Here is a 25459-nt window from a genome sequence, read left to right on the forward strand (position 1 = left end):
TATTTTTGAATTAAAACATTTATAAGGATTCTTAACAGCATAGGCTCCCTTAATAGTTTTCGCTCCTTTTTTACACTTTATAATGATAAAATTTATTTTCTGCATTCAGTGTGCGTTTCGATTTTTCGCCAAAAAGCTGATTCAGTCATCAAATGGTTATTTTATCTCTGCAGTCTTTATAGAAGATGTGTAGATCTCCAGAAGTGAGAGTCTGAAAAAGGCACAATTAAAAATTATATCTGTGCATTCGTTTTTAAAATTAAATCTGTGTAATCACTAAGCTTAAAAACCTTTCTCTAAATATTACGTTCCTTACTTTTACTACAATGTCCACTAAACGATTAGAACATTTGAAATTCATTGATTGTTGCAAAAAAGGTTACAGATAAACTGGTGTGTCTCAACAGGTGGATGTACGGAAGATGTCTAGAATGATGTGCCATGACTCTAGCTTGGAGTCTCACCCAATCGTAAGGAATGTCAGTACTCCGGATGAGATCGATTCGGCCTTCAATGTCATTTCTTACAAGAAGGTGAGTTAATATATACATATCATAACTCTACTTGAACTGGTCTGTAGAACTGCCTTACATGCCAATTTGTTTAAAAAAGCAGGTTCAGGATCTTCAACTCCAGACAGTGTTTCAAGAATACTGTCAGCCCGTTAACTATTTTATCTTGGATCAGCTCCCGACGGTCCAAAATCTGGATTCTGCAGCTTTATAAATACAGAATGAATAAAAACACATAGAAAAATCTTAAACGATGCTAAAATATGCTACAACAAATTTTTATGTACAAGAAAATTCGGGCGCAAGTAAACCATTAACCCAAAAGCATTAAAAAAAAGTTAAAAGGAGACCGAATTTTTTCCCCATCATTGACATCTGCTTCTTCTTAGAAGGCTTAAAATTATGATTCAAAATTACATCCATCAAAGAAATGCAGGTTCATCTGAAAGTTTGACACCATTGAAATGTTACGCTGCCACGCTATAAGTATAAACGGTTTCGAGCTGTTTAAAAATCCTTAAGAAGATACTTCAGTCAATGATGCTGTTGGTAATGACAAACAATTTATGTTCAGATTCTTATATTTTCACTTCAATGGATTACTTCGATTCAAGCAATCCTGTTCATTTTCTTTACCATTCCATAAAGTTTTGCCCATGAATTCAGCCTCATCCTATCTCGAAATAGTTGTCAGTGGCACGCTTTTTCTGCAATAACAATGTAATAGGCGTGTTGTCATTGTAAGCATTATTGATCAAAAATAGAAGCTGTGGGTAAACGATTGTGCTTATTTCAACGGACAATTGCACCCATGCTTTCCTATACAAAAGATATTGTACATTCTGCCATCTTTTAAAGCTTTGCCCATGAGGTCAGATTCCCCATTTGAAAGCTAAAAACAACTCGATGGGAAATCTGAGTTAGTGGAAGAACGTATTTCCTACCAGCTACATATGATTGCTTCGATACGATGTATGTTTTAAGTGATGGTTGATGAACAGCCCATCAAAAAAAAAAAAAAAAAAATAGCCGAAACATTTCTTATTTTTTGTCATTTATAAATGCGAAATGCAAGGAAAATAGTCATTCAACTTTGAAATATGCCCTCTTTAAAAGTATGAAAGCTGCATTCAGATAAGGGACCATCTATATATGTATATTTATATTATCTACAAATTTTCGTGTTACAACTTCCCAGTTTTTCGTCTTTTAAATGATTCTGAAATCTGGATCAATGATTCAGATATTAAATTATTCTTATAATATATGAATAAATCCCTAGATATTAACTTTCAGACAGATAGGTTGAAAAAAGCCCGAAATTTGCAAGAAAAAATTTAAGGGATGGAAAATTTTGTTCAAGAATCCGATGTCTGCAAAATCAATGAGTCCGTTGTAGTGGGCGTATGGTGAAACAATCCAACAAGCTCAATAACAAAGAATAAGGTTTTATTTTGCAAAGATACGAACGCAAGCAACAACACACGGCAGAAGCGTACACAATGAAAGCATTTATTTAAAGAAACAACAGCACATGAGCAGCAAATCGATAGTACCAACCGCAACAGCCCAAAGCTCGTAGAGATAAATCCTCAGGAATAGGGACTTCGCTCGATTACTCATGCCCCTCAAATGTCTGCGGGTTTTTTCCCACTCGCTGTAGCTGTGCTCCTAGTAATCGACACATAACTAACGGAATGCTCGCCTCAACATTGACTGGATGCTCGGCACACGATTCAATGCTGATTTAATACTCGACACACAACTCAGTACTCGACTTAACTATACGACTGAGCTCAACTCATCTGATTTCGGCTCTGCATTTTTATTATTTTTATGACAGGACACTTTAGAAAGGCCGTCGTTATACATGTTCTATAGCCTATCGCCAAAATTCCTATTGATTCTGGAATCTTCCAATTTGTCGCCAAATGGTAGTCGTCGTCAATGTAGGATATTAATATTTCTGTTAAACTCTTCCTGATTAGAATACTTATTGTGCTGAGTAGCAGCATTACAATTTCGTAACAATCTGCAAATATAGCAAATATGTCATTTTTTTCTGTTAATGCTTTTCTTCATTCGGTTATTAATACGATAAATTTGATCTAAGAAATATTAATTTTTTTTAAAAGTTCACCTGCATTAGGATCGACAAAGCATGACTATTGAAATGCTTAATTTATTTCCTTGCGTAATTACAAATAAATAAATAACAATTTATTGCATTCTCGAAGCATATCATTTCTGGGTAAGTTTAGAAATTAATGATAAAAAAACGGGCCTAAATTCAAAGAAGTTGTTGGAACAGCTAAAAAATAAATGGGCGAATTTTATTTCCTGAAACACTCCTTTATAATCAAAATATAAATATAATGCTTTTGATTTGTATGTTCAAATTTCAACCAAATGACACTTTAAACTATTTTATGAATTTTTTATAATTAATCTCATTTTATAAGAATAGTATTTAAGGATATCAATTTATCGAAATATTGTAAAACTTTTTTATAAAAATATTTTTTTCAAAGTCAGCTAACACTGCATTATTTACCCATCAGGAGTTGCTTTCATAATGTTTCAATAATATTTTAATTAGTCGTATATTTATTACTATATAAATTCATGCTTAGTACAGAATTCTGCTTCTAACTTTTTATCATTAAAACATCACAAACCATTTCCAGAGCTGTAATTGACTTCCATTTGTTCCAAGTACAACACTGGAAATGTAAGAGAGCTAGAATGTAGATATATCGATATTTCCTTCCTCAGCATCACATTTATTTCAAAAAGATTTCCTGCATCCAAAAAGATTTCCTCGGCATCACATTTATTTCAAGTTTCTATTCAAAGATTTTTAACTTAAGAATTTAAAAAATAATATATAAAATGTAATTTTATATTTTTAAATATGTATAATTTTTATTAACAAGCATTTGAATGTCAAATGAGAATTATTATCTAAAATTTATTACATCTTGAAATATATTGAAGGAAAAATACAAAAGTTTTGATTGATAGGAACTGAAAATTTTTATTATTTAAAACCCATTGACCATTTATTCAAAAATGTTATATGTATTCGAGCTATTTTAATTTGAAGAATTTAGCTATGTAGTCGAAATCAGGTGTTGCCATATGATAAAACTGAGTGTTTGTATATCTAAATACGATCCATCGCATCCAAAAATATTTTACACATTAACAGAGAACGTATTTACACAATAGCAGTTTTATCGTGCGATTATTATTTGCATAATAGCGAGCCGTGTCACAAAAATCCATTTTTATAAACACGAAATAAATCGTTGAATAAAATTGTCTGTTGAAAAAAGCGATTGAGGAATGAATAGTTTTCTTGTGTTCCAGGGTGCCGCCGTCATGAAGATGCTCCAGCATATCATGAAGGATGATTTCAGAAAAGGCCTCTCGGTCAGTTCTTTTCTTTATCTTGTAACTGCTGTGTTTTTTATGTTGTTACATGTAGAATAAATATGTAATCCAAGTTTCTAGAAGGACCATACATTGTTTATTTAAACATGCTGTTTGCAGAGATTTAATGGCGCTTCAGTTCACAATCTCACGAGCTGATGTAAATGATTGTTAAATAAAACAAAGAACACCGAAATAGGTTTATTTTCATTTGACGGATTAAAGAAAAAATGAAAAAAATTTTAGTGCAATTTGTGCTGAATCGATAACCGTTTCTCAAAACCGAATATTCAAATGAAATAAATAAGATGAAGACAAACATAAGATTTCTTCTGGGATTCGAGTAAGACTCGGTTCAAAGCAGTTCAGAGAGCACCATTTTCCTCAAAATCGAGGTGCGCACTGAATACAGATAGGAGTCTATTGTGATAGACTATGCTTTTAATTTTGTCGCGCCGCAAAATTTCTCTGGAAACGCAATTAACAAGCAGATTAATTAGTATTCCTTCACGGTCGTGAATTATTAAAAAATATAAATGAAATAAATTTATAAAATGATTGTCAAATGATGCAAAAAGCTCTGCAGCTAGGGTCTGATGATACATGATTCTAAGAACTTATTTTCTTAACAACTGGAAACTCATCGACGGTTTAAATGTTTTCTGTTAATGTGGGAAAAAAAAAAAAAAAAAAAAAAAAGGTTTTCAATTTTTGTTCACGCATTTGCATCTGGACCATTATTCGTTTCATTATGCCTTTTAATTTAATATTTTAAAGCACTCTCCTGTTAACTTTAATACTATAGTTGACGAAAAATTCGGACACGTAATTTTGCAGGTTCTGAATATTTCGGATAAACTATTCCTGAGATTAAGTCTTTCTGTTTGTAGATATTAATATAGGATAAATCAAAAGATGAGCTAAGATGTTGATGAAAGGAAAGGAATGTAATCTTCTGTCTCGAGAGTTTGACCACCATTTAGATCAACCATATCTGTGAATGGGAGTTTGGAACGCGATATTTGAGCATCAAAACTGTAGATTTGATCATATCTGCCAACAATCATCAATTTATCAGTTCATCGAACCGCGTGTGCATTATCACCATAACTCAAAAACTCAACGAGCTAGACGGATGGATGTCAAGTATTGTTTAATCACCGCAATTAAAAATATGTTGCAAATTTGAAAACAAAATCGATTAAAGGTTAATTATCGGTTAGTCAATCCTTTCTTGGTCATATGAATGCAGTAATTCAAAATAGCAAAATCTTGGTGAAGGAAATTTGATGCAAATTTTGTTAAACTTTCAAAAACTTTAATTAAAAAAAGTTTGTCCAAAAATTTTTAATATCCATCAGATCCCGAATGCAGCTGGTTGAAAGGAAGAAAAGCAAATGCATACTCAATTCTTTTTATTGCTTAACAGAAATATGCCTTATCCAGTGCAGAACGCTTACAAAGTTGCCTTTGCTTCGTGCTTTGTCTTTTATTCCTTTTTTTTTCTCATCAACAGAATTATTTGAAGAAATACGCTTACAAGAATGCGAAAACCAAAGACTTGTGGGACGAACTGAATAAGGCTACTAGCATGGTAAGTAGGAACAACATGCATTTCATGGCTCTCTGTTTAAAAGGTTGATTTTTTTTTCGGAAATTATTGATTGCTTCTTGAAGTGATCTATATAATGATCTAAAAAAGATTGTCGCATTCTTGTAGGAAGAAGAGAGATGCGGGGAATGATTTAAGAAATAAATTTTTACATTAGCTACCTGTTATATACACTCAAATTACAGGTGGTTCTTTACAAAAATGAGGGGAAAAACTATCTTTATTGCCCAATCACTTGTTTTTAATTTATTAAAAAACCACTTTTAAAATAGCTTTCTGAAATATTTCAAATACAGTGGATTCATCATGTTTCTTTCATTTCAATTGCCATCATAATGGAATGAACTGCCTTTTTTTTTTTTTTTTCTAATGTTTCATCTGTCTTCAAAACTTTTAAACATTCTGCTTGAAGAAATACCATTAAGCGCTGACCTCCTGTCAGGGATTCACCTTCTTGAGATGGGTATGGTTGTTTCAAATTTGAGATAGAGATGTATTCTGGGATGCAAGCTCAACAGTTTCAAAATGTATTATCTACAGTAATAATTAGTGTAAACCTTCATCAATTATCGAATACAATCAGATTTCTGGAATTACCTGCGTCAAATTGTTAAATTTTCCTACTGAGGTAATTATTGAAGAAATGAAACCGAAAGGACTCTTACGCCCCTTCAGTATACGGCTCAATTAATAATTCCTTGAAACGAATCATCACATTCTCACATTTCAGCCCACAAAATTACCCGAATACATTTATGCAGGCTTCGTAAGATTAATAACCTAATTATCTCTAATCCACTTGGATGTCTCTCGGACCATTCGGAAGCAAATTGCCTTGTGCTCTAATTTGTGTACGCTGCATTGAAACGGGATAGGATAACTAGCAATGAGCCACACAAGAAAAATATTTGAATTGCGGTGATGATCCAACCGATGGTATCAGGATTGAGAGAAATATTTGTAAAGTTTCATTGGTTTGAAGCTATTACAATCTTTTTTTGTATATATGTGTTCTCTTGGAGACATAACTACTAGTAGAAGCAGGCAACTGGATTTTAACCGTTTCCTGTCTTCTAGGTATGAAATCAGTTTACTTTTTTATTTTTGTAACATTTAAGTAAATAATTTTAATAATATTAAATAAAAGCGTTTATACAATTTTCTATTGTGCTAATTTAAATATTAAGTATGCTATCGTATTTTTGTAGTAAATAAGTTAATAGAATAAAATAGAACGGGAAAATACATTACTTAATGAAATCAATAAAATTCATCGTGCATTCACACAAGAGTGGTGTATCTTGCAAATTCGGAATCTTTTTCAATTCGAATTTTGAAAGGCTTTTTTTCAATTTGCAAAATTAATGAGAGGACTGTTGATTTTTTTTTTTTTCTTTTTTTGCTATTAATATTATCTAAATTGGTAAATATATTCGTTGAGATATAGATTCTCATATGCCTATTTCCTCGTTTTAATGAGACACAAAGTTATTCAAGTGTGTGGAGGCTTAGATTTACCAGGTCCGCTATAGCAGATTACTTGTATGAGCATTACCTTTGAATAATTTCACTAAAATTTTCCAGATGTGGCAAAACTTACTAAAATTACAGAGACAAAATACACAATAATACAAAACACTCAAAATCGGATGTTTCAGTTGACTTCAAACAAAATCATCGTTTTCGCAGAAATTTTTTTTTAAAAAAAGGGACAAATAGTATTTTTCAAATTAGTAATGCAAGTATAAATGTAAAACACCACAATACATTTGGATATTTAAATTAATATTAAATTCATTTGAACTCTTAACTGTTTATAAAATAGTTTGTAATTTTTCCTTCAGATATAATAGTCTATTAATAAAAATATTACTGTCTTAGTCAACGTTTAATACACATTCGAAGATGTTCGAAAATTCCCTGCTGTATCACACTAGCAGACTCTGTCAAACCAATTAAAGAGTCTTTAAGGAATATTTTTAATTAAAATCACATAATTTTATCGCATTGAATCCACAAACGCTTTGAATTATTACCTGGCTATCTTCTTTTTGGTTAATATTTTACTCAAAAAAATTTCGTGTCCAGCCTTCAGAAATAGGACAAAGACGGAAGGAGTTGTTGAGAATGTACCAGCAAAAGGGAAAAAAAGCATGAAAGTCACGATTGTGTGAGTATGTTTCAAAGACTGTCTTGTACTTCAATTCAGAGTATCTTTAGTAATAAAACAGAATAGATTTCTATGAAAATTTTATTCATAAAACTGGAGCTAAGCTAATGGAAAACAGATTTTCCCAAAATGTGCCTAGGTACATTAAGCCAAAAGGGCGTTATTTGACGTCTTCATTTTGAACAATGATCAAACGACGAGGATGATACTTTAATCAACATGCTTTCTTGATTCCATAGATTGTCGCTCGTTTGACTTAAGATGACAGATTTAATGCTCACAAGGCACAACAGAATCGGTATAGAAAGTATTCTGAACGGCAACCCTTATGCTCCAATTGAATGAGAACTGTCATTACTGACAGTCAATCGAATAAGGGAAAAGTTAAAAGGTCGAAACAGATTTCTTACGAAATTTTGAAAATGACCTTTAATTACGCGAGTAAGTGAATCTGTTTATAGTAGTACAATTGCTCGTTCGAAGTAATGAACTAGCGTTGTTAAGTAGCTACATTTTCAAATCAAACAAAATTAAGAACCTTGTACTGGGCAAATGGTAAAATTCAGAAATAAAATCCTGACTTTTGCATGGGTCAGAATCATAAATCATAACTGAGTTATTATTCGCTTGGTTCAAAAATCGGAGAGCAATAAGACTAATTCATTAAAGACCCAGAAATTATGTTTCTTCATGACAACAAAAAATGATGCACATCGTTTATGACTCTCGCAAAATATGGTGGAAATGTCGTTGAAATCTGACGTTTGCACCGTCAAATTATCATTTATTTATCTTTTCGTAAAATTTCCTGCATGGTAAAAGTCGCTTCTATAATAATGTAGTGAGACTGCAATTGGTTCAGCTTTTTCTTGATGAGAACCAGAAGTCCTATGAATGAAGGACAATGAAGTTGCAAAAGAAGATGGCAAAATTTAATTGGACATAATGCATCATTTATACAAATTCTTTCACTGCGTTATATTTAGGGCTATATTCATAATGAAAAAATGCGATTATTTTTACAGCCTAATTTTAAAAGCCTTAATTAAACGCGCACTCAAATCTAAGCGGTTCCGATATGCTTCGAATTTTTCCGATTATGGGATATGAAATAAATGCAGCATTTTCGAATGTCCGAAACCGGTGAAGCCAACCACGTGATAGAGAAAATCGCAATTCTCTTTGCCCAAGACCTATTGGACTAGCGTGAGGATGAACTTCTAAAGCAAATGGCTGCTTTAGAAGGCAACATTTAAAATTGTGAGAAAACAGATGAGAAAAATATCTTGACTAAATTGAAAAAGGATTACAAATTCTGGAGATTTTGGAGGAATACATTTTAGCTAAGACATAAAAATTATATTAGATTGCTTTGAAGAGATTTTTCATGGAATAAAAAAGATATTTTAACAATCAAAGGATTGTGTTGCATTTTAAATAGTCATCGAGCTAATGCAGTTTGATGTAGACATCTTATTTTAATAAATATATATATATATATATATTATGGGTCATACAATTGTACTAATTGATATTTTGTATCATTTAGAAATTTGTGTACTTTATTGCATAAATACCTTCCAAACAGCTGTTTTTCTAATCCAAGCCTCTAAATAAAATTTCAGGCATCGATATTCAAAGTTACTCACTTTTTGTCTGTCCTACTTGTCGTACAATTTTAGGATATTCCTGTATGTATTGGAAGTAAAAATTAATTCAATCTGTTTTAAAAAGATGGCCCTGGTGGTTATGAATGTTTCAGAATGGCAGCCGATTCCGATGATTTCAGAGATATTAAACATCCGTCGATAATATTCAATTTATATCGCCTTGAGTTTCATAAAAATCATTGCTTTTTACTGTTTGGATATGCCAAATTTTTTTGTTAACTAAGCAACATTTGCGAGTGGTTTTAATTTCCTACTTGAATTGGAAGAAAAGTGCAGCTGAAGTGAGCCAAGTGAAGTTTATGGCAACGATGCTTCAGTCGATAAATCATGTAGGAAATGGTTTTTATGTTTCAAAAAGATAACTTCTGCGTTAAAAACAAGCTTCACTCTAGACATCCAAAAAAAAAATTCAAAGATAGAGAATCGGAGGCATTACTCGATGAAGATCCGAATCAAAGAGGAGCTTGCATCATGAACAAGAGTGGCCGAAACAAGCAGTTTCCGTACGATTGAAATCCATGGAAATGATTCAAAAGCAAGGAAATTGGGTGTCAAATGAACTGAAACCGAGAGACGTTGAAAGGTGATTCTTCACTTGTGAGCAGCTGATTCAAAGGCTGTTCCAAAAATAAGTTTCTTTTTACTCCGGATCATGACTAGAGATGAGAAATGGATATTCTACAACAACCCTAAGAACTAAAACTATCACTCTATGCCGGTCAATCGTTACCACGAATCTCAACATCAACATGAAAGCGGAATCATCGACGATCGTACTGTGTATCTGGTAAGACTGAAAATTGTGTTGTGTGCTGTGAGCAGCTACAACCTGGCGATTCTATTAGTGGCGATCGGTTTAGGCTACAGTTGGTATGTCCAAGACATGCATTATGAGAAAAACGGGCGGAATACGAGCAAGGACATCACAAAGTTATTCCTCTGCATGGCTCATGTTGCTAAACTCATAAAACATATTTGGAAACGTTCGAGTGGGATATTTTGCTTCTCCTGTCGTATTCTCCGGAGACTGCTTCTTTTGATTATTGGTTGTTCCGATGGATGCAGCAGGATTTGGCAGGTCGCCGGTTCACTTCTTTCACAAAAATCGAAAATTAGCTCCTAACTTGGATCGCCTTAAAAGAAAGATTTTTTTCGAGATGAAATTCGAAAATTGCCTGAGATGCGGGAAAAATTAATAACCAGCGATGGACTTTGGCTGAATCTGATCATTCATTTTGCTCAGAAGTAAATGCATTTTTTACCCTAAAAAAAAAAGATCCAATATAATTTGTAGTCCCAATTATATATTTCCAATAAAAACTGGCCTTTTTTTTATTGCTAATTTATTTTAAATTTGCCAACAAACGTAAGCATGAAATGTAAATCATTGTGCTTACTTTAGAGATTTTCATTTAATGTTTACAATTTTAATTGACTATAAACGACATTACAGGGAAAAAACATTTTAGGATCTACTAGAATGGTGTCTTTTCAAAAATAGTATCTTTGTTTCCTTATAATACGGTTGGAGAAATCTTAGATATTTCATATTGAATGCTCTACAGTTCTGTAATTTATGTAATGTATTAAAATTACTAATAAAATTTAGGTGAATTATCAATGAGAAGTTCTGTAACATTCCATAAAACAAAATTTCATCTTGGATCGATATTTTAGTAATAATTTATTAGGTATTTTTTTAGTATATTTTTAGTAGTTTCTTAGAAACTTTCTCCTTTTCTTCAAAACATTTATTTTTTTTATTCCTGCTCGTTGATTAGATCACCGTTATTTACGTTTAGGTTTTGCTCACAATTGACTTGATAAAAAAAAAGACTGTGGGGAGCCTTCAGGAATTTAGCATCGAGTGTGTTTTGATGCCTTTGCCCATGGCGCTGGTTTGTGGGAAGTTGCGACATGTGTATTCTATTCGAATCATCTAAAATTTATTAATGAAAGAATGTAACTCTTCTCAACAGGGAGTGATCGCTTACTTACAAGGATGTTTTATTGTAAAAAATAAGTGTATTCCTTCTCATTTTCAGAACATTAACGTGTCGGGCCTGATGGATACGTGGACGCGCCAAATGGGCTTTCCATACGTGGAATTGACCAGAGATGGGTCCCATTTGACTGCCACTCAACATTGGTTCTCGAGAAACATCAATGAGTCCTGGGCCGCGGAAATCGCTACCACGCAGAAATACAAGTGAGGCCAACTCATTCGTTTTCAGGCAAAATGCATACAGACATGGCGTGTCAAGGTGTCATGTGATTTTAATTCACACTGAGGGTTGATGATTAAAAGAAAAGAAGTTCTATCGTAGGTTGAAGCAATAAAAATGGAAATGTTAATAGAAATCTGAAAGCACTTTATTACGTCATTCAGTCATTCTTATTTTGCTAACCTATGGTGAGGGGGAAATTACTTTTCATCCAGCCAATCCATGAAATAAGGAAAATAAAAAAATATATCAAAATGACAAACTTTTGGTGATGTCCGTGAGTATAGGAAATAATTTTTTTAAACCAAAACTACTGACACTATAATAAAAGGTTCAGACTCTGAGAAAAATGTAGTCCTCAAATATCTTGACATGTCTAATACTTTTTAATTTTTATTGCACATATAGAAATTTTATTCTTATGATATTCAATGAAATTTGATTTCATCCATTTCAGCGCCTCATATATTTATGATTTTAATTCTTATAATACCTTCTGCTTTATAGGAATTAATTCTATGACTCCTTAATCATAGAATCTTGCTCACATTCATTACTAGATGGCCGCATTCGCCTGAAATAAAATTATTCTATTGATCAATTACATTCTGGGGATATTAAAATATAATATTTTCATCGTGAACCTAGAGTTTCTGACTTTTTGTGAGTGTGGGAAAGTGGCAGTCATATGAATCGAGAGGAACACACTCACAGGTGGGTTGTTTCATTTTCAATGCCATGAACCTGATACTTCGTGCGTTCGGAAGAAAGAAACAAATAACAATAAGATGACTGTGAACATACGTAATGAACCCCAAGAGAAGCATCACAGGGAGTTTTGCCCCTTCGTCGGTAAAAAGGTGTAAGCCCTATAACAACAGTATTACTGCAACACCAAGAAAATCGAGAACTTCCTGCTTAAACGGAGTCTTTTATCCTCAAACAGAAGTGATCCATCGTTGATAAAATTAAAGATCATACATTATATGTTGCAACGATTAAATTGTATTGCAATTTTACAACCTAAAGATAACATCAAGACGTGTGATGCAAAACAGTCTGAAAATTGTCAACATAGTAATCTCGACTTTTATAATTTGGTAGAGTAACATCATAACACCAGTTGAAATATTTTTTTTGTATTTATTTTAATAAATATTTTAAGAAGAATGAAAATATTTCTAATACGAACGTGCTGCCGATTCCTTTTGCTTTATATTTATTTTATGTTACTTTCATTTTGCAGATTCATTTGGCAAATTCCATTGATTTTTAAAAATTTAGCTACAGGAAATGAGCACACACTTTGGTTGAAAGAGAAAACAGGTATATGAGTTTCTTTTACTGTATAGGGGTTTACAGCTGATTACTTTTTATCCACTAACTGTATAAATTCGAAAAAGGTAAAAACGCTCGTTCAAAAGCAGAATCTGGATTAACATACATTTGAATATAATTAACTTCCTAAGTTAGGTTTATCGAGAAAGTAGAAACAAATTCCAAATATGTAAGATAAATTATGCCTATTAAAAATTCAGGTAAAATGTTTTTGGATATTATTCGTTCGGCTTATTTTGTCTTGACCTGAAAAATAATTATACATTAGTTGAAAGAATTAAACGCTGTCTTTTCATTATTGATGACAGCTTTTCCTGTCTGCTTGAAGTACTATTTACACGCTGGCAACCGTTGAGAGACTACGTGATCTGAACAAAAATCTTGTTGCCAGCCTTTAAATTCAATTTCAAGTCATGCGCGCAAATTCAGGTAAAGGTATATTTTTAGTACATGCGCATCTTTAAAACTACGCGTGTACTTGATGCGTATGTAAAAGAAAAAAAATGGGGGGAAAAAAGAAGACATTGGCATGTCATTGTCCAATCCAAATTTCCATAGTCCATTGTTCCATATATCGTACACCTTATATTGATCGATTGTTATAAAATTTTGTTTAGATTACCTGACTTATTATTGAGGGTATCAATTATCCGTTTGCAAAAACTTTTACTTATACTCGATTAAAAATAGTATGTCTACGTATATTATTTAAGGATATAAACGCTTTTTCCACTTTTTAGGACACATTGCTGAGGATTTCATTTCCTTAATTTTATTTTTCCATAACTTTGAATCGGTGTTTGATTGATGGTCTTGCATGTATGGCCATGTCACGTATTTCTGATCTAGTTGTTCTGTTTTTTAGCGACTTTTCAGATCAATGCCATGAAAGAGGATGTGGTGAAATTCAATCCAGGATTCATCGGATTTTATGTTGTTAAGTACGATTCCGACGACTGGCGAAGGCTGGAGAATAAACTGCTCGAAAATCATGAGGTATATTTATTCAGTATGCTAATACTTATTAAGATAATCTTCAATAATTAAGATAAAGATAATCTGCAATAAAACTAAAAAACAATTTATCTTTGATATTCATTGAATTTGAATAACTGGACCATTGCATACAGTAATAAGGGTATTTGGGACATTGAAAAATAAGCCTCTCCAGGAGAATCCCATGCTTTGGATCCTCACAGTTAAATTCTTTCCATTATTATGGCGCTAAGAAAATCAGAAACCTATCACTTGTTCAATAATTTTCTATCTTCACGTTCTGTGTATCTGTCATGCTTGTGCCATAAATGGTAACTAGTGATTTTAACGGAACTAAAAAGTATGGGGAATTTAAATCAAAACGGTTAAGATTTGCCTTAGAATGTAGGAGTCGTAATCAACTTATGTTGCCAAAAAGGAGACTTCAACATTTATCTACGATTAAAATCATATCCTATCGAATCATATAGTTCACAATGGTTGTTTAAACTCCAGAAATTTTTATCAATCTATCCTCAAGATTATAGTATATATCTTAAATCCTTTTTTTTTTTTTTCATATTTTAAATGTTGGTAGTGTCTCTACGAGGCATTCATTTCAGCCACTACTCTGGACATCCGCTGTTACTGGATACGGCACCTGTCATCAAACAGGAAGAAGGGGTGAAATCTTCCAACTGACAGGAAACGTTGGATAGAAAGATGTAGTCCCTCAAAAAAGTATCCAGACATCTCTTATTGTGCTTAATCTCTATAAGCTCCGTTCAAGGAAAATATGTCATTCAACTTGGAAACATGTTTTCTCTAAAAATATACAAGCTGGTTCACTTAAAGGATCTTCTCTGTAATTTTATCTCCACATTTTCTAATTTCAATCAAGATTTAGGCTTTTTAATCGATTTTGACTAAAGAGAAATATGCGAATATAAAATGTTAAACATGTCGGTTCAAAATCGAGACATTCAAATCTCGAGACATTCGCGAAAAAATATTAAGGAGCTGCTTTCATTTTTTTCAGTCTTTCGGTCATTTTACAACTTTAAAGTAAGATCAATTTGTATTAAAAATTAATGTTTCCTTTTCAAGTTGACCGTTAGGAGCGATGAAACATAACTGAATAAGAAATCCAGATGAATATGTTACATATTTAATTCGAAATATTTTTTTAAGTTAAATAGTAATTTTGAAGAATAGCGTTTAAATGAATCAAAAATTTTGTTTCTATTTGTTAATAGATAAAATTTGATTCACAGCTTTAGCATTCAAAACATAGATTCGTATCAGATTTCGAAACAAATTTGTTAAACGGTTGATAGTCTTTACTTTTGCAAACACATAAAGGCTATAATTCATAAACTTAAATTAATGAAATTCGTTATGTTATTTTGTGACTTTCTTTCATGTCAAATTTTGATGTCACTCGATCGGCAAAAAGGCGCCCAGTTTCTCAATTTAGATCAATAAAAATGCCAGATTCATGCCAACGATAATTAAGAAATCAGAGGTACGCAAGGTACGCAACCTTTTATGTGGTGGGAGAGGAATAAAAAATTTATCCGAGGCTACTCCCACTGGTTATTTCTGTCACGAAATTAAAGTTTGTCAGTTTATAATTTCGCCATTTTTCGAAGCCATAAAGTGAGATATTTGTTGAATATTAAGTCGTTTCCGTATAAATGGTCAGCCGTCATCCATTCAGGTATTTTGAAGAATCGCACTTTATCACTACACCAAACACCTTCACTTTATAAAGGGGGAACTCAGTGCCGTTTCTGAGTTCTGAATCAGCAATTGAAAAATTCTACCCTTCGGAATTCTTTTTTAATCCACTTTTTGTTTTTAAAATGATTTTGACAAAATACATTTGTTTTCCTTATTTTCACACCAGACGAATGATTAAATAAAAATATTTTTCCAGGCATTTTCTGTAACTGACCGCTACAATCTGCTCCACGACGCTTTTGTGTTGGCTGAGACGGATCGTCTGCTTTATTCTACCCCACTGTCTTTGACAAGATACTTGAGCAGGGAGAGGGACGCCCTTCCCTGGAATCTTTTCCGCGACCAATTGTTGTACTTCCAGCACAGCTTGGATGCACAGTCTCCGGCTCTGGCAATGCTCAAGGTAAAAAAAAAAAACTTTTGAATTTGGAAATGTAGTGTTTCCTTCGACCCTTTATACATGTCTGTCTTTGAATAATTTCAAGGGAAAACGCTTGACTTTCTGTGGGAGAAATCAGTTTTGGGTTCAAAAAATTGGACATTTAATTCCAGCGATGATCCACCGTATACGAGAGCTTGGCGTGTATTTGATTCGCCGTATAAGTTCAGACGCTTTGATGAATGTGTTATCGGTCCGGTACCACCTTTATGATATGACCACACAAATACAACTAAATAAATAATACATAAGTTGATACAAATAAGTAAAACAAATCCACCTCCATTGGTAGCACTTTATTGCTCTGATGAATCTTAAAAACGCGAGTTTTCTGAATATATCAGAAAGAACGGAGGAGCATCTTTTTCAAATATACATTCAATTTTAAACACACTTATTTTGAAAGCTAATAATGCCTTTGGTTGGTTAGAATTTTAAATAATTTTTGAACTATGAGCCTATTTCTCCGTTTCTTACGAATTCCATTCGAGATAGACTTTCTGACTTGGCGGTCGTCGAAATTGCCTGCCTCTGCGTCCGCTAATTGTATAGTTTCATTTCTTCATTTTAATGAATTTTGTTCATTTGCACGAGTGCGAAAAAATTAGTTGATCCTCTTACACTCTAGGAACTTGGCGGTGATCATTGGAGAGAAATATCTGTCGTCTGCTTCGAAAGTGGCTACATATTTTTTGACCATTGATAAAGAAGTCTTTCAAAATGTGAAAAATGTTAGTATAATGCATAATTAATGGATAATTATCAAAAAATACTGTCACAAATTAAATTTTAAATTAACATTTTCTCTCAATTTCTAAGCCTGGATTCATTTTTTAATTATAGCTCAGCAGAAGAACACAATTTATTTTTTATTGAAAATTTGTCGCCACAAGGTAAAACTTTTTCTTTTTGAAATGCAATCACCCCACCCCCACCCTTTTCAAAAATCGTCCATTTGAAATAGTAGAATAATACTATTAGTATTAATGAAAGACAAACAATTTTTAATGATGAGATGGTTCTCTGGGATTGAGAAGTGTCAAAATTCCAATTAAATGTTTTACGTAATTTGGCTTCCTCAAAAATTAGTTTAAAATTTTAAACTTTCGTAGACGTATAACTCGTACTGTTGTAGAGCCTTTCGCCATTCCTTTCAGTAGGCTATGCACTTCCCTGATACTTTTGCACTTAATAATCCAGACATGCATTCTTCTTTATTGTTAAGAGAGACAAGCAAGCAGGATCTAAGGCAAGAGGCACTCTGTTATTCCCTGAATGATGCGAAAGCTGACACAAGTTTAAACAATGCTCGGCAAATAAGTTTATGTGCATTTATATTGCAAAAGTCATATTTTCATACTTCGCTCTTCGCCCATCCACACACCAACAAACATCCTTTTCCTTTCATTTCGAAGGGTTCCAAATTTTCTAATTTCCACGGAGAAGAATCCAAGAATTGTTTCTTGTAATTATGTTTATAACATTCTGTGGATGGCAATAAAAAGTGTTATCTTTTTATTTCGCTATTCTTGGTCATGCTATGCAAAATATTAGATATAAAAGTCTGCAATGTTTTAAAATAGTAATATTCAAATAATGATAAATCAGTTTTAGCGATTCATTTAGTTGATAGGAGTGCAACTCTTTTGATTTAAAATACTAGTGTCTCAAAAATATTTTGTTTCACAGGGTAGAGGATTTATGTAAAAATTTAAGATTCGTAATCCATCAGAACATTTATTGACTCAAGTTACATAAAATATAATTATTTATTTCATTTATAATTTAATTTTTAGAATATGTATCTCTTATTAAGATTTACAAATTAGCTGTTGGGCCCTGATTAGAGTGGATATCATGTATATAGTAAGCTATGTATGCCTTAAATAAAATTGAATTAAAAATATAGCTGTTTTAATATTTCACAGAAAATCGTTTCTAGCATTCATCTTTTAAAGAAAAAAACACATTTCATATTCATTCCATTTCATACAAATAATTTTTTTTTTTTGTTTTTTTTTTTTTTGCAGAAATATGTTGCCAACTTGACTTTCGACCTATACGATGAATATGTAATGTCCGCTGGCGACAATCGTACATTGGAGAGGTAAGCGGACTTTTCTTTTTATTCTAAACAGTATGCTGCTTGTTTTTATATCTCCATTTCTCATGTGCATTTCTATTCTGACAGCATGTTCAGAAAATGGGACACCAAAACAGACAGTTGCCCTTACAGTTATTCCGACATGTAAGTATACCTTTCCATTTGTATGTGTAATGATGGTTGCTTATGCACCAAGAAGCCTATTTGTTGTATTATTCTTTACTCAACATGTTTAAGTTGAGAGTAAATGTTGGAATCAGCAAAATCATTTTATCGTAAAATTAATTGCTCCTTTCTAAATGAATTAATACTGAAACACTTGTTAAATAAAAATCAATAAATAATGACAACACAAATATTAAAACCTCAGTAATTTCCTCGGAAGCTTAGGAATGTCAGAATTCTGTCACATCGTGAATAGTTGTGTTAGTTGCAAAATTCTATCTTGACAAATTTAAATCAGATTAACAAAAATATAACCTGCAAAAAGGGGAAAAGCGTAGAGAGAGAATCGCATTTACGAGTACGCATCTAATTATAAGTACAATTCTTTTGGCTTTATGAAAACGACCAACTTCGCATTTTTCGTCTGTCACATGAAACACAGTTGGTATGCTTGTGATAAGCAGAAGTCTAAGGCACTAAGGATGATTAGATAAGTTATTAGTTCAACTTCCATAAGTGATGGGTACCGCGATGTCTTGGTGATACCTCCAGTAACGACTAATTCTATCTTTAATCTTTTGCTTTTATACTGCGACTGCATATTTCTCTAGCATTTATTAAATCAAGGATTGGAGTCAAAAGATTTCGATTTGATTTTGGCATGGAGTTTCAAAAACTAGTATAAATGCATGTACACTACTTTATAGTATAGAGACCATGTTCTTTAATATATCCTAGAAATATTCCTCATGTGGTTTTAGATTCAATATATCAAACTGAATAAAATTATTAGAGATCTTATATAGTCACAACCTTCTCTGACACTTGGACAGTTTGGCATGAATGAAACTGGCACTGCATGCCAATATAGCCATTCTTAATGATTTCAGCTGTTTAAAAAAAAACTTAATATATACCTAACGTAAATATAGTGAATGTCAATTAACCCCAAACATGAATTTAATGATAAGCAGTTGTAAAAAAAAATGAAATTTCGTGTTTCTACTGTGAATTGCTTCCTTTCGATAGTAATTTTGCTCATTGTTTTCCCAGGGACCTGAAATCAGTTCTGATGGACTTGGCGTGCCGATCGAATAACAAGAAATGCCTAGACTCCATGCGCGAGGACCTACAGCTGTGGCTTCTAGGGCAGAAGTGAGTGATGGGAGACATTTCAGTGGTCTCCACAGCAAATGAACAACTATTTCAAGAGTCATTTTTCTTGCAATTGTATATGAGTAATAATATTGCTGGGAGTTAATATTTTAACTTTTGGTTTGCGATTTAAAAAAAACGAAATTGCATATTTGTTTCAAATTTTGAATTCATTTTTTAAAAGTGTAATTTCTTTGCCTATTCTATTTTGTGAATTCTATTATTCAAACCCTTTACGAACTGAGTGAGAAAAATTCGATATGTGGTTTAATACGGAGAATTTCGACCCATACCGAATTACAGAGCAAATTCAATTGCAGAAAATTGTATTTACCCACATGTACTCTGGACTTTCTTTACGATAGAACGAAGCTGAACACAAAAAAACTACATTGTTCACTTCATGTAAAGGAAAATCGAGCTAGAACTGTCTAATTTTTTTTCTTTCTTATTACTTTCTCAAATGGAATATCTCTTCAAAAAAATCTACAGAAGATACTAACATCTGGTTTTAAAATCATAAGAGATAACGTTTTAGTATTCATTCGCCTGCTTTAAAACTGTTTTAAAATATAGCCTTCTTGATCGCAATAGCAGAACACATGTAAGGAAAAATTCATTTAATATCGTCACAAACTATATGTGTGTAAATGCCCTAACCAAAACAATAAAAAAAGTATTGTTGTGAAATCTAATTAAAATATTTTTGAAAATTTAAAGCAGTATAAAAATTATTTTTATGCAGTATTACTCTCCGAAATTATTCTTTAATATAGCAATTAATTTTTGATTAAAAATCTTGTTAAAATTTTGAAAAACCCGTTCTACGTAAGCACCTATTAGGCAAGAAGTAATTACGGGCTGGATAAAGCAAGTGTTTCAAGTGTCTCGAACATTTTTTTTTTTTTTTTGTATTATGATACACTTTTTACATAATCTAATCCGCAAGATTAAGAACGAATATACTTGAATATCTGATGCATTCTGATGTATGATAATATATGATGTATATCATAATCTGATGCCCTTGTAGCGTCACTTCAGACCTGCACTTGATACTGGAGGTAGCTGTTTCACATTTCGGCAACGACACTCTGTGGGCGTACCTCTTCGACGAGATGACCGCGAACGAGACAGACAGTGACCGCAAGATTCTGCTGGCAGAAGCACTGACCAGCTTCACTTCATCCGCACAGATCGCCAAGTAAGTCATCACCCGTTGAAATCTACTTTTTCGTCTGTATCTCAGACCCTTTTTTAATACCTGTAACCGGTGTTTCAGCGAGGCGCTCTTTGATATTTCAGGATAATATACATATTACGAAAGGTTATTAAAAAAAAGAAAAGGAAAATGCATTTATTAACCTTCATTCCATTTTTAAAAATTAATCAAAAAATAAATTAATTGAAATGTTTAAAAGCTTGTTTAAAGTGAACGTCTTCAACATTTATGCAAAGTTCATTCAACAATACTTGCGCATATACGATTGAGTGAATCTCTCCTGACTTAAAAACAGTCTTTTTGAATTCTTCAGTGAAAATCTAGAAAACTTGTACTTCTTAAATTTATTTATCCCTTCATTCGAACATTCTTTCTATCTAAACTAACTGATTATACGTAAATAAACATTCAGCATGCTATTATGCAAAATGAAAGCGACCAAAGAGTTTCTAAAAATGACACAACAAACATTTATTTAAAAAATATCACTAACGAAGAATCTTTTATTCGAAAAGTGGATTTTCACTGTTCCTAATGTGATAATTTTGAAGATTAATGCTTCTAACCCGATTAGTGCTGCGTTCATCTTTCCGCATTGTATTTTTCAGAAAAGAAGGATTTAATTTCACCAACAGTAGGGATTAATTATAAAATTTTAGACATTGATAGTATATATATTCTATTAATCTCTGTACAATGCTGTGAGGATGCCAGTTAATAACATGAAATATTCTCTAAATAGTCGTTTTTTAAATGTAGGGTTCTAATCATTCGTACTCCAAAATAGATGGTAACTTGAAAGATAAACCAAAATGTCTCAATTTCTACATTACATTTTTAATGCCCCATCCTCTCCGTTCATGTCCGGGAAAGTAAGCATCCTGTAACTTGTAATCACTAAACCGTTTTATAAATGCACTTCCTAGAACAATGCGAGGAATTTGGAAAACGACGTTTTATTCTTTTGCAATTAGGCGGTTAAAGCATAAATTGTCAGGATATCTAAATGTTCCCTCTTAGTGAATTATGTCATTCTTTTCGAAAACATACAAGGGAGAGAGCAAAGAATTTTATTTTCTTTCTCGATTTTCTACTCTGAGATATTTTAAATGTTCAGATACTCTAGTTTCTCTTCCCTTCTTTATAAAATCGAAATTGCCAAACCAATCAAAGTGAACAACATTATACGTCATTAGCAAATTTTTTTGAAAGTATAATGTTTGGATGATGTAGTTACAAACGAAATAAATAAATTTACATTAAATATATTACATTACTGAAATAAACTTTTTCATCTAAATTTGGGATTATTCGATTAAAATATAAAAATAAGCATACCTCTGTGAATTTTGTTCACAGAATGTGATACTTACTGCCGGTACGGGTGGATGAAAGAGGGTTGACAGTTTTATACAATGATGGACACAGTATAATTTTTTTTTTAAATTTTTACTGTCAACCTCCACATGCCAAAGTCTTTCAAAGAACTGCCCAACTTAGTTACTGAAACCTTATATTTGAAAAAATATTTCAAGCAATGCAATGAAATAGAAGAAATGCAATTGTTAGGGAAATGAAAGTTTGTTCTGCTTTTTTTGGAACGTAATAAATATAGTATTTTATTATCAACAAGCTTTACTTAATGATATTATTTTATTATAAATTGTCTAATCGGAATGGTATCGGACAATTAATGGGCAATATTTCTTTTTATTAACTGCTCTTATTTCTTAGAGTATAAATAGTACCAAAAACTTCTGTTATCTCCTTCATTATTATTTCTGCTTTCTAAACTTTTCATTAAGTTTAGGCGTAATGTTAAAGAAGTTGATGTTTCTCTTAACATGTTCACTGTTCCTTTCATGCGCTGGTTCGAAAGGAAATCAGTCGAATCATTGCTCGTATGGTAATCCTATCGGATATCAGAGTATAATTAAGATAAAGGAGGAGGGAAAAGAGGAACTGTGGTTCTAGACGTGATATTCAAAGTGGCAGAACTCTCTGGTAGATGCATTCGAATAGTGGTTATCTATAAACGAAGCAGTTGCGGCATTGCACATAAAGTTATAGAAACAGCTCAGTGCACCATAGTCCAATTTCTGTAGGAAGAGTATAATGAAATTTGACACCAAGTGCGCTTGGACCTCAATGTATTTCATGAGATTCAGCTTTCCGAAATTATAGAGATTTTTGCACTAATGCCTAAAGACCTGATATTGATATTTCATAATCAAAGTCATTACTCTATATGAAGTACATATGCTTTAAGATATAATGTTGGCCTCAGTAAAATTTTATAACTGCGAATTCAGACCACTTGATTTATTGCTTCACTTTCACTCAATGACAATTCAAGTTCTACCGCTTTAAATAGCACTAATTAAATCAAGCTCTGGTTTCATTTTAGTGCAATTAGGAGCATTCTTCACACATTGTTATGATAAGCTCATTTCAGTCTAAAGAGACTTTCTCTTAGGAATTACAACAGCTTAAAAGACCTCGCTTACGATAGCACTTCCGGTAATCCTTGGCCTACCTCCAGCTCACCTTCAACTCTAAATGGAGGCAAGAATGATTGGACTGACACGCTGTGTGGTATTTTACTGGATATGCCACACATCAAGCCAAATGAATATGAATGCAGAGTGACAGGCACATCCCTCTAGACATCTTCAACCACATCATATCCTCTTCGAATGCAATGGATCATAGAATTCTGGACTTAGGATCCACACAGATAGATCACAATCATTGGTCACGTTCTTTTTCCCACATATCTACACTGATTTCATCTGGCTAATTCTTGTAGTTGTGGGGAAATGTGATTCTCAATTTACTATGCATGGAATGCATTCTAACTCTGTCATAGCACATGAGAAAGCCAGAAACCAGCCTCGAGAAAAAAAGAGATCGGAGAGTTGTATCGAATGATCTTTCTTGAACAATATCCGAGCTAAAATAAATCATATTCATAAGTACCAAGACATCTTCAAAAACATTCAATAACTAATCAGCTTAAATTACTCCTTAGTGTCTGTAATACCCCACAGAGCCAAACATCCATACTCTAACAAAGAAAAACAAAAAGGCAAACTAACCCAGACAATAGCTACCGATTTCTGAACAATAGTTTCCCATTAAATTCACGAGATTGTCCCAGGAAACAATCGGCACCTGCGAAGATATTCTACATACTTTTGTACATTTTCGTGCGAGAATATATTAATTCATCAATCATAATTCCTACGATCAAAATTGATCTTTTTATTATAAGACTAGCACTCTATGATTAACATTGCATATTGTAAAATCAAAGACAGCTTGTTGCAGTTCCAAATCCATTACGTTTCTTCAAATGGATGCTGATAAACATGCTAAAACTCCTAAACAGGATGTATATAGATAAGGTCTTCACAAAAAATTTGTTACAGAAATCAGGCAAAAATATATTAATATAAAACAGAAAACCACATTAAAAAAGAATTTTTTTTTATTATTATTATTTTTCATGAAATATTTTTCTTAAATCGTCAAAACATTTTATTAATTTTATGATTGCATATCTAAATCCCTCGTGACAGATAGACAGTTTGTCCGTCTATTACGAGAGATTTGGATGCTGCGCGATTGTTTCCCTCTGTGCCAATGTTTTCAACGCTTCCAATTCTACAGGACCATCGATGTGATGGCTTTCGATCCCAGAATCGACATTGAGCTCGCTAAGTTCATGTTTTTGAGGCTGAGCAACAAGCCGGATGCAATGCGGCACCTGTGGAATTATGCCATCAATCACTGGGACTCTCTAATGAATAGGTAAGAAAATTTTAGCTTTACAGTCACACAAAGTATTTTCGAATAATTCCTGAGACATATGCGTCACTATCAAAAGGCTGGGAAGACTTTAATGAAACATGGCTGTCTTTGTGTCATATTCTGCGCATGGTGGAGCGATTCGGAAGAAGAAAATAAGCCTTATGTTCTCTTTTTTAAGGCGAGCTGATTAGCATGAATTTTGATGTGTTTCCATGCAAGGAGAATCAAAAGTTCTAAAATGCACTCATTTTGCGTCGAAGATCTTTCGAAAGCCTCTAGCTAGTTTGATGAACAATGCTGTATTAAAAATTCTGTGCATCTCCTTCTTTTTGATGGATGCAGGACTATGTCAGTCTCTCTCAACTGAATATTTGAGTGAAGGGAATTTTCATTCAATCGCACAGGAGAATAATTGGTATTAGTGACGTGTATTCAGTACGCCTTAGAAACTACGAAAAAACTATTAATTAAATGTTATTAAAAAATGTAAAGAAATATTAGAATAATCAATCAAAATAATCGACTTAAGAATCAATAAAGAATTATAATTTAGGATTTCATTTTTTTAAAATTTAAATTTTAAAAATATTCCTTGATTTAAATTATATTAAAATGATACTTTGTTATTTATATAATAAAAATGATCCTTTTCTAATTTTTTTAAAATGTTAATAAAAATAACGGCTAACACTCGCTAAAAATGAAGTAAACTGGTGCCATAAAATTTTCTTGCAAATAAAAAAAATATTTGATGAAATTTGCTTTGAAATTAAAACTGTAATTAAAATAAATTCAAAGATAGCGATTGCATAGTTGAAATTTCTTTGTTAAAAGCTGTCTCCATCAAATGAAAAATCTATTTATAAATTTTTAATTATTAA

The 25459-nt window shown here is 32.4% G+C and overlaps 1 protein-coding gene across 1 annotated transcript in view; it reads left to right on the plus strand.

Moving 5' to 3' along the window:
- The window catches only part of LOC129980936 (uncharacterized), a 153333-nt gene that overhangs the window by 124150 nt on the left and 3724 nt on the right, over positions 1-25459 (plus strand). Inside the window, exons 43-54 of the mRNA XM_056091443.1 lie at positions 408-533; positions 3885-3947; positions 5464-5541; positions 11445-11608; positions 12871-12950; positions 13828-13958; positions 15877-16083; positions 18150-18226; positions 18311-18367; positions 19442-19543; positions 20577-20747; positions 24438-24578. Of these exons, the coding sequence (XP_055947418.1) occupies positions 408-533; positions 3885-3947; positions 5464-5541; positions 11445-11608; positions 12871-12950; positions 13828-13958; positions 15877-16083; positions 18150-18226; positions 18311-18367; positions 19442-19543; positions 20577-20747; positions 24438-24578 (1397 nt within the window). The remainder of the gene's footprint in view (positions 1-407; positions 534-3884; positions 3948-5463; positions 5542-11444; positions 11609-12870; positions 12951-13827; positions 13959-15876; positions 16084-18149; positions 18227-18310; positions 18368-19441; positions 19544-20576; positions 20748-24437; positions 24579-25459) is intronic.

This window comes from Argiope bruennichi, chromosome 8, assembly GCF_947563725.1.
Source record: "Argiope bruennichi chromosome 8, qqArgBrue1.1, whole genome shotgun sequence".
Taxonomy (NCBI): Eukaryota; Metazoa; Arthropoda; class Arachnida; order Araneae; family Araneidae; genus Argiope; species Argiope bruennichi.